The following is an 11,165-nucleotide window of genomic DNA, read 5'->3' as shown; positions in this document are numbered from 1 at the left end:
GGGGAGTTACAAAACCTTCTCAGAAATAACCAAACACCTGGATGGAATGTATAACTAGGCCATGGGGCTCAGGATCACAGTTTTGCGGGACACTAAGTCAATTGTCCACAATGTCAATGTTCTACATCTTACTTTGGTGAGTAATGACTTGGGTCTTATAAACTCATGCATTGTCATCTAAGGTACAACTATTGGCTCGTTCACACTCTGTCGGAAAGAGGATGTTGAAAACTGAAGATACATGGAAGCGTTTAGTCCAGTGGGCTAATAGATCATCCAAACATCAGTCTTCTTGACCCTGAGACCAGAAGAACAAGATGGTGTCTGGCTACCACTACCAACTACTAGGAAAGGGATCCCATTAGAAGGTCCTGGATAGAGTGGGAGTAAAAGGTGAAACATAACTCAAAATCATAGAAGAAACTAATCTTACTGGTTGGTTAGAGATTGGTGGATTTAGTTACCTTAGTCACCTTCAGGTCTGTAAATTAACTCCCCGCCCTCCGTCCCCCCTTTGCTCAATTTTCATCTAAAAAATAGGCAAGTCTACTGGGGAAACAATAACACTCGTGAAATATACATACCTAAGTGATCATTTGAGAGCAAAAGAGTAGTGTTTACCCAGGGATAAAATTCAATGGGTTGGGGGAAAAAAGGGAATAGAAACAGGAAACAGGAAGAAGGTGGGATGAGTGGTGTTACATTAAAGGGATTACAATGAATGAAATGAAGCATAAACTGTATGAATTGTTAAATGAAACCTAATTATCTGCTCTTTAAATGTTCACCCAATTCACCATTAAAAGTACAAAAATAATAAGAACAACTTAAAACTGCCACACACAAAAAGAAACAAATGGTTCACAAAATATTCTTTTCCTTCTGAAAAATTTACAAATCATTATCATTAACTAGCTTTTTGCTATTAAACTTAAGTGGCCAATTAAGATCAGCCACTCTGAGATCATTCTTCTACCACTGACTACTACCTGAGTGGCAGGTGTTATGGATAATATGGGTAATATTTAGCCTTCTAAGCTTGCTGATCAGACTTAATGACCTTGCTAGCTCCAGCAGCCATTTTGTCCACTGCTTTGATGGCATTCATAGCAACTGTCTGTCTCATGTTGTAAGCAGTGAAATGACATAAAGAAGAATCAACAGAGATGTTCTCACACATGGGCTTGCCAGGAATCAAGTCAACACTGGCAGCATTAGAGAATTTTAAGGATTTTAATCCATCTTCCTGAATCTTACCAAGCTGGTGATTATCAAACTTGACTTTGAGCTCAACAAACTTGCAAGCAATGTGAACTATGTGACATTTTTTTCTTCTTTCTTTCCCTTTTTTTCTTTTTTCAGTTTTTCCCTTTCTTTTTCCTTTTTTTCGCTTTTTTTCTTATTTTTCCCCTTTTTCCTCAACTACATTACAAACTTTTATTTAAATAAGGAAAAAGCGCTATAGTATAGTAATATTACATTCCAGATGTAGCCAGATGGCTGTGGAAGTGCTTCTATAAATTCTTAGACTTAGAAATGATGCCGTCTGGATATCTTTGCTTGAACCAGGCAACTACATGTGGGTCTAGCAAGTGGATTCCATCTAGTTGGTTCTCCAGGGTGATCCAGTTGGGTTGCACATTGTGTGGTCGACCAAATAACTCAATCTTGTGAGTACCAGGGGATAGTCTCTCAATCATGCCATAGATTCATCTGGTTTATGACTGGTAAAATGAACCTAAGCCACAATCACAATCCAGACCCTGGTTGAAGCCTTGGAGATTTCCTTTGACACCAACCAAGCAATGTTCCTTCCCGTGGTTCAGCCAGTGACCTGTACGGCCAGTCCAAATGATGCACTGCAGTTGGTTTGTCTTCACCCAGATAATTTCATCTGCCCATTCATAATCCCAGAGGTTCAAACATTCCCTGCCTAGCTCCATAGCCCTGCCTGTGACGCAGAGGAAGAGAAAGCCATCATCCTGCAGTATGGGGATGTTGAGCCTGCGCATCTCATCGTCCGTCAGGGTTCCGTAGGGGAGCTCCATGTGAATATCCCAGGGGGGGTCAGCCATGACAACAGCGAACTTGCCCAGGATGCTGACGTCCAGGTAGCGGACGTGCATATCCAGCACAGGTGCATATCCAGCACTCATCTAACCGGGAATGAGTCAGAATTGACTTGGTGGCAGTGAGTCAGGTTTGGTTCAGGATGCTCACCTGAACAGTACACCCAGCTACTTTCATTGCTGTCATCAACCAAATTGGCCTGGCAAACATCATTGACAGAAACATTTTTTGACATTGAAGCCTACATTGTCCTCAGGCAAAACTTCATGGTGCATTTCAACAGGCTTTTCTTCAGTGATAACATTGATGGAGCAAAAGTGACAACCATGCTCAATTTGAGGACACCAATCTCTATTCTGTGCACAGGATAATACTAGTACCTCAACTTTTATAGACAACCTGGAGATGCAGACACAGGGGCTTGTGATTTGTGGTAGGATGCAATTGAGAGCTCCAAGCAGCATGGGTCTACTGGCATCGCTATTCTTATGGGTGGCCTTCCATCACCTTCCTTTATGGAAGCAGAACATAGGCATACGGCACTTGCCTCCAGGAGGTAGTCACCATCCCATCCTAAAACTGGCAAAAATGCTCCTATGTCAAATTCGTAGCCAATTTTCTTAATTGGGTGGCATGACTTCCTTAAGAGTTTCTTCATATCTTTTCTGACTGTAAAGTAACTCAGAGGAACCTATTTTGTTAAAACTAACAATTAATTGTTTGACACTCAGTAGTTAAGCCAGAAGAGCATGTTCATGGGTCTACCCATATTGGGAGATCACTCTCTGCCATCGAGTCAATGCTGACTCACAGTGACCCCTTGTGGTTTTCTAAAATTCTGTTTACGAAAGCAGAAAGGCAAGTCTTTCTCCTGCGTAGCTGCTGGTGGTTTCAAACTGCTAACCATTAGGATCACAGCCCAACACATAACTACTACACCCTCCAGGCTCCTTTCTTGAAGATATCAGCTTCAAACTTGCCCAAACCAACAACAACAATGAAGACAGAAGCGTCAACTTGTGTTCTTGCAATCTGTGTCTAATAAAGACTCCATGCTGGGGCCATCAATGACGGTCACATAGCACACTTGATGGTCTCAGATTTCCATAGGGAAATATCAATAGTGATGCCACACTCATGTTCAGCTTTCAGTGTATCCAAGACCCAGGCAGACTTGAAGGAGCCCTTTCTCATCTCAGCAACTTCCATCTCAGTGTCCAGTGGTTCTTCTGTTGATCCCACTCATTTGTCGTTCAGGTGACCAGTAGCTGTGATGTAACACAAATCTAGATGTCCAATGAAGGCAATGTTGACATGGGTCTTTTCGTTTCCCATTTTTGCTTAGATTTTGTGGTGGTTTTCATCAAGACCCACATTCTGGTGGAAAACCCCTTATAAAAAGCCGCATTGTCTAATGTTTTAAGGTAGATCCCTTGGTCTTACTGCCTAGTCTTCTTAGTCTGGAAACTCTGTTGAAACCTGTCCACCATGAATGACCAAAATAGCTTCCAGGATAAAAGCAGCACACAAACCACTACAATACAACAAACTGATAAATGAGTGGGAAGAATAAGGGGTAGAGTACTAAATTAGGTCATACCTGTGTGATAGGCCCACCACGAAGATAGGTAGGAAAGAATTATTCCACAGTTGATCAATTAATGTGAATGAGGTAGTTAGTTTATTGTGCCAACCTGGCCGATAAACATATGTGGGGCTAATTGAAAGGCAGAGAGAGAAATGGCTCAGTGAGCCTCACCTTTCTAGTTCTTGGGTTTCTTGCTTTGTGATGGTCAGACCAGGGTGCAGCTGCCTTAACCAGTTCCCTGCTTTGTCTGGCAAGGCTCACTTCCTTCAAGACATCCCTGAGAAGAAGCTGCATGGACCTACCCTGATACAGCCCTGGGTGCTGGAGAACCTGTGTGGAGACCCCTGCTAGTGCTGAGATGCTTACATGTTCACTGATTCGGCTTTCCTCCTACAGTTGGACTCATAGTGTGTGTTTTGTGAGATGGAGGAGGACTTTGTGGATTGGTGTTGGACATATGGGCTAAGGTTGGACTTGTGGGCTTGGGAAGCACTGGGTCGGATGCTTTCTTGATGTGCACTTGCCCTTTATATGAAACTCTTCCTTATACATGAGTTTCTGTGGATTTGTTTCTCTAAACCACCCAGACTAACAGTGGGGTTCTCCAAGAAAGAGAAAAGTAAAAGTATCTGCTACTCATCTTCTTGAGCAGGCTGTTTCAATATCCCAAGAGGCATTTCTGGTTTTCAGATGGTGGTGAGAAATGGCCTTTATGACAGCAAATACTGTATGCTAATGTGAGTTAGGTTTCCTTTGCCAACATGGCACCTGTAAGAAGTTATGGGTGGAGTCTAGCTTGTCAATCAGGTTACGCTCTGATGGTGCTTCCTTGTGGATGTAGCCTTCTCAAAAAGAGGGTTTTGGGAATTTCCTCTCTCTCTGCTTTCATCTTCCTGTGGAGGAGCCAACAGAGACCTGTGATGCTTCCACCGCCATTGGAGCCACAAGACTTTTCACCCACTGGCTGGTGAGGTTTCTGCATTCTACATCATTGCATGTTATCTTTGTGAGTATAAAGAGGGACTTATGGACTAGTATTGGACATATGGACTTAAGCTGGACTGGACTGGGATGTTTTCTTGATATATAATGACTTCTTGATATAAAGCTCTTTCTTACACATATGAGTGTCCATGGATTTGTTACTTTAATTTACCCAACCTAACACAGCTAGATATTCAATAAACTTTTCATATGCATGACATCATGTAATGTTCAAAACAATTTATGTAATATTCACAAACAAGTTCAACATATCACCCAAATTCTAGACCTAATAAAGTATCAGGCTTGATCTGTTTGCCAAAATGAATCTATCAAGACATATAGCTAAAACTTTCTTTTTAGGAGATGCCTTTTTTTTCCTTTTTAAAATTTATTTTCCTTAATAAGGAGCTCATACAGATATCATAACAATCCATAATTCAATTAGGTCAAGCAAAATTGTACAGCTGCTACCACAATCAGTCTCCAAACAGTTTCTTCTTGAACTCCTTTACATCAGCTCCCCTTAAGAGGTCCTCTCTTATTGCGAGAGTAAGAGTCTCAAAAATCCATTGTTTAAAAAAAAAAAATCCATTGTTCAGGAAGATGGTAGGGCCCTTCATCACAAAGTCTGGGAAATACAAAGAGCTTTATTTTTAACATGCTAATACCAGTAGATATAAATCTGATTGTATCATCTGTTGGATAGCTGTGCATTACTTCTTTTGCAAGAAATTGAGTTTCTCTAGTAAACAATAAAAAAATAATAAAACATATGAGAGTAAGGGTAAAGCTTAATCCAACACCTCTTTGAGGAAAACAAGGCCCAGGAAATAGAGCTATGCTGGTCTGACTCTGTTTCAGGCTTTGGGCTCTAACAGGAGAAGGCTTTAGGTTGCTTGAACAGTATAACCGAAAACATGGATATCAGGCCAAATCATACAACAACATGAATGGAAAAATTAAAAAGGAAAAATTGAAGAGGTCATTATATGCTCTATTTTCTCAATTTGGCCATGTGGTAGATCCCCTAGCTTAAAGACTATGAAGATGAGGGGACAGGCCTTTGCTATATTTAAAGAACTGGGCTAATCCACAAATACCTTGTGACAGTTACAAGGATTTCCATTTGATGGCAGATCCAGTATGCCAAAATGGATTCTGATATAATGTTAAAAATGTGTGGCACTTTTTATGACAAAGAAATGAAAACCCAAAACTGTAGAATAGACTAAAACAACCACCAACAAAAAACATGGCCAGGCCTCCACTCAAGTACTCCCTCAATGCCAGAACACTTTATTCTATTAAACTGGCATTCCATGAGGCTCACCTTCCTGACATGATCACTGAAAACAAAGTGGGTGCATAAGCAAATGTGGTGAAGAAAGTTGATGGAGCATGGATATTAAAACATATGGCATCTAGGGTTTTAAAGATTTGGAGGTAAACAAGTGGCCATCTATCTCAGAAGCAACAAAGTCCACATGGAAGAAACACACCAGTATGTGTGATCACTAGGTGTTGAAGGGATCAGGTATCAGTCATCAAAGAACAAAAAATTATATCATTGTGAATGAGGGAGAGTGTGGCTTGGGACCCAAAGCCCATCTGTAGGCAACTGAACATCCCCTTATGGAAGGGTCGTGGGAAGGAGACGAACCAGTCAGAGTGCAGTGTAGCAACGATGAAACATACAGCTTTCCTCTAGTTCCTAAATACTTCCTCCTCCCCCCACCCCCACCCCACTATCATGATCCCAACTCTACCTTACAAATCTGGCTAGACCAGAGGATGTGCACTGGTACAGATAAGAACTGGAAACACAGGGAATCGAGGATGGATGATCCCTTCAGGAGCAGTGGTGAGAATGGCGATACCAGAAGGGTGGAGGGAGGGAAGGGGAGAACGGGGGAACTGATTACAGGGATCTACATATAACCTCCTCCCGGGGGGACAGACAAAAGAAAAGTGGGTGAAGGGGGCCATCGGACGTGTAAGATAGGACAAAAAAATAATTTATAAATTATCAAGGGTTCATGAGGGAGGAGGGAGCCAGGAGGGAGGGGGGAAAATGAGGAGCTGATGCTAGGGGCTTACATGGAGAGCAAATGTTTTGAGAATGATGAGGGCAACAAATGTACAAATATACTTTATACAGTTGATGTGTGTACGGAGTGTGATAAGAGTAGTATGAGGCCCCAAGAAAATGACTTGAAATAATAAGTAAACTTTTTAAAAACTTAGCCATTTTATTGACATATTAAAAAAGACAATACCATGCATCTGGATGGTTTAGTACCCTGACCCCAGTGCCATCATCTCCCTCTTTCCATACTCCCTTAACCCTTCTTTGAGTTTGAATGACATGTACATTCTTGGGTTTGGCCTGTCCCCTGCCCAACTACCTGTACCTCAACCCGTATAATGTGAGATAAGTGGATTTTCTTCTATATCCACTGTGCTGATTGTACTTACCTCATTGGACTCATGTTGTACTTGTCCTTTTGTGATTGGGTACTTTCACTTAGCATAATTTCCTCCAACTTTTTCCCTGAGATGATGTGCTTCATGCGGTCATCACTCCTTTTTTAGTGATGCATAGTATTCCATTGTGTGAATGTGCCAGTTTTCTAATCCACTTGTTTATCGATGGAACTTTAAGTTGTTTCCAATTCTCTGCAATTGTGAATTGCACCAAAATAAACATTGGAGTGCAGACAGCTAGTTGTGGTCTATTTCTTACCTCTTCTGGGCATATGCAGAATGATAAGGTAACTCAATTTCCATTGGCTTTAAATATTGCCAGATGGCTTTCCACATGGCTGTACGTATCTACAAGACCACCAATAGTGGGGGAGAATTCCTATCTTACCATATCCCCTCCAACATTTGTTGCTCTCTGATTTTCTGATTTGAACATCAAGGGTGTTAGGTGGTATCTCATGGTTATTTTAATTTGCATTTGTCTTAAGGCTAATGATCTGGAGTATTTTCTCATATGTTTATTGGCCATTCGGGTCTCCACTCTAGTAAAACTTCTGTTCAAGTCTTTTGCCTACTTCCTCAGGGGGTTAACTGTTTTCCTCTTTTTTTTTCAGGCTGTAAAGGTATTGTAGATTTTAGTAATAAGTCCTTTATCTGTTGTGTCATTGCTAAAAATCCTGTCCCAGTCTGTGGATTCTCTTGTTACTCTCTTGGTGAAGTCTTTTGGTGCACTCAGGTGTTTTATCTTTAGTATATCCCATTTGTTGATTTGAGCTTCATCAGTGCGGGTACCCTTCCCTATTACACCTAGGCTATGTATTCCCTGAGCCAAGGTCCTTAGGTTTGTCCTGATTCCCTCCTTGATGGTCCTGATAGTTTAGGGATTTTTTCTTGTTCTGTGATCCACCTTGAGTTTCGTCTTGTGCATTGAGTAAGGAAAGGATCTTGTTTCTTTTTTTTTTTTTTTTTGAAGTGGATATCCAATGTTTCCAGCACCACGGTTAAAGAGGGCTTCCACCTCCCAATTGATGCTTTATGGGCTCTTGTCAAAGATAAGTTATCTATATGATGGTTTCATTTCTGGATTTTCTGTTCTTTTCTATTGGTCTGAGTATCTGTCATATTCCAGTACCATGCTGTTTTAAACAATGTGGCTATATAATAAGTGCTAAAGTCAGGTAAAGTGAATCCTCCGACTTTGTCCTTCTTAGTTCTCTGCTAATTCTGCGCTTTTTCCCTCTATATGTGAAATTGGTGGTCAGTTTGTCCAGTTCTTTGAAGAAGGTTGTTGGTATTTGAACTGGGATAGCGTTAAACTTATATCATGCCTTGGGTAAGTTTGACATCTTTACTATAGTGAGTCTTCCAATCCATGAGCATGGGATATTCTTCCATTTTTGGTTTCCTGTAGTAGGGTTCTTTAGTTTTTCTTGTATACATTTTTGGTTGATTGATTAAATATATCCCTAGATATTTCAATTTGTTCTTGCCTGTTATGAAGGGTACTGCCTCCTTGAGCTCCTCTTGCATTGACTTTTGGATGGAGTTACGCTACATGGCAGTTCCCTTCTTGTGCTTGGTGGATGTTGGTCTTCTGACCACAGTGAGTCAGCAAGGATTTTCTGCAGGGTTGGGTGTCTTATGGTGTATTCTTTGAGTTTTCCTTGTCCAAAAGTACTCTTACCTCACCATCTATCTTAGCAGATAGTTTGACAGGGTAGAGGATTCTCAGGTTGGTGATTTTCTTTCTTTCAACTTTCAGAAGGTGTTACTCTACTCTCTCCTTCTCTTCATGGTCTCTGCTGATAGTTATGAACATATTCTTACCTGAGCACCATTGTATATGACCGCCTTTTTTTTCTCTTGCTGCTCTTAAAATTTTCTCTTTTTCCTCGAAGTTGAGTAATTTAACTATCATGTGCCTTAGTGAGTTCATCCTGGGGTTTTATCTAATAGGTGTCCTCTATTTCCTGTATGAGTGTCTGAATCTCTCATTCATTAAGATCGGGAAGTTTGCTTCTAGGAATTCCATCACTAATTCCATCACTGTTGACTTCATTGTGTCTTGTTCTGGTAGAACAATTATTCTAATATTGTTCCTATCCATAACAGGTGTCATTGTTCTCAGGTTTTCGTCCACCTGTTTGATTATCTTGATCAAATGTCTTTCATGTTTGTTGAAGTCTGCCCAATTGTACTTGAGATCACTGATAAAATTATCCACCTTTTCTAGTTTGTTGGTCTTGTGTTTTGCTTCTGTTACTTCATCCATTAGTTCTTTTATTTCCCTTTGGTATGTGGACTTCATCCCTCTATCATGGACTTCGATCTCCTCTCTTATTGCACCCTTATTCTGTGTTGCTTCCCTCATATCCTGTATTATTCCAGGCAGCTTTCTGAAGATTTCTATGAACATTATTAGGTTTTCAACTTCCTCCACTCTTGTATTTTGTTTTGTTTTTCTTGTTTAGAGTGTTGAGGAATGTTGCTGTCTACATGTCATTAAGGAAGGACTGGGAGCCATATTCCTGGGAGACCGAAAGGCCCTGAGTTTGACTGGTAAGTGTGTTTTTGAAGACATGTGGTCTACTATGGTGTTGGTTAGGTCTGCTATGTAGGCAGGATGCTGAGGAAACTCAGTGGCTTGGGGGGGTGGGGGGGCGGTTTTTTTCAGAGGCTGAGCTGAGGCAAGTGACTGTAGTTATGCCACTGGGCCAGGTAGGGGCGGGCCTGCATCATGGGCCTGGGCCTGGGCCGGGCTGTCTGGCCCCAATTTGCAGCCTTTTCAAGACTCTGTAGAGCCCAAAACTGGTAGAACCAGTTTTGGCTTGGGCTGTGGCTATCAGAACCTGTTGGCTTTTCCTGTTTCGTTATGGTAAAATCCTAGGCTGTTCTCTGGAGATTAGAGTTCTGGCTGTCTTATGTTAATGCTATGCTAAGGACAGAGTTCTGGTGGCTTACATTAAAAGTTACACAACGGAACACAGTCTAGATTTGAAAACACTTAAAAAATAGTTTCCCCCTTTTTATAATTGGCTTGTGGGATGCCCTGGTATCAGGGGTGGGCCACACTGTTCCCCAAGTAAGGGGAAACAGATAGCAGAGTGGGTTTGGGGCCAACTAACTCTGAACTCTCCCCCAACTGCACTCCTGTGCCACCCTCAGCTCTTTTCTGCATAGCACTGCAGGTTATGCTCTGGGAATTGTGTTCTGTCACAGGCAAATATCCCAAAGGCTCTTCAATTGCTGCAAATTAGTGTCTAATTATCTAACGTTAGCCATGCTGGTAGGCATGGAGCTGGGGAGAGGGAGAAAGGAGGGGACTGATGTATTCACTCTATTCCTGGCTTTGGAGGGAAGCTGCAATGCCCTAGACTGTAAGCAGGGCAGATAGCAGAGAGGGGAGCTCTGGTGTGAGGTCTTGTGGCTCGCTCTCAGAGGCTCACTGTGAGCCTGATATTATGACCACTTTTAGGTAGCAGCTTGGAGAAATAACTGCTCTCTGCAGGACTCAGTTCTTTGATGTAGGAATGGGTGGTGGATGCTGTTCTGATGGACCCAGTAAGGGGCTAGTGAAGCCTGTGGGCAGAAGCAGTGCATTTAAGGTGTTTTGGTGAGTTCTCAACTCATAGCATGGGTGAAAATCGCAGGGGGAGCTCTGAATCAGACACTAGTACACTGAATCTATTTTTAGTACCCAACCTCCCAGTATCAACCTCCTTAACTGTTAATTTTCTGGTCTAACAACAGGACCACTGGTGGGTGATTCTACCTGGGTGTCACCTTTTGTTTTGTTTTGTTTTTTCATTGTTTTTTTTTAAACATTTTATTAGGGGCTCATACAACTGTTATCACAATCCATACACACATCAATTGTGTAAAACGTATTTGTACATCATTCTCAAAACATTTTCTCTCCACTTAAACCCCTGGCATTAGGTCCTCATTTTTTCCCTCCCTCCCCGCTCCTCATGAGCCCTTGATAGTTTATAAATTGGTATTTTGTCATATCTTGCCCTGTCCGACGTCTCCCTTC

The 11,165-nt window shown here is 41.6% G+C and overlaps 1 protein-coding gene across 1 annotated transcript in view; it reads right to left on the bottom strand.

Moving 5' to 3' along the window:
* Positions 1-2,156, bottom strand: part of MAP3K7CL (MAP3K7 C-terminal like) — a 73,177-nt gene extending 71,021 nt beyond the window's left edge. Inside the window, exon 1 of the mRNA XM_004713097.2 lies at positions 1,881-2,156. Within this exon, the coding sequence (XP_004713154.2) occupies positions 1,881-2,156 (276 nt within the window). The remainder of the gene's footprint in view (positions 1-1,880) is intronic.
* Between the last annotated feature and the right edge of the window lie 9,009 nt (positions 2,157-11,165).

This window comes from Echinops telfairi, unplaced genomic scaffold (genome assembly GCF_000313985.2).
Source record: "Echinops telfairi isolate 266 unplaced genomic scaffold, ASM31398v2 ScPeMD7_7469;HRSCAF=8507_0, whole genome shotgun sequence".
Classification (NCBI taxonomy): domain Eukaryota; kingdom Metazoa; phylum Chordata; class Mammalia; order Afrosoricida; family Tenrecidae; genus Echinops; species Echinops telfairi.
This window is presented reverse-complemented; position numbering and strand designations above follow the sequence as displayed.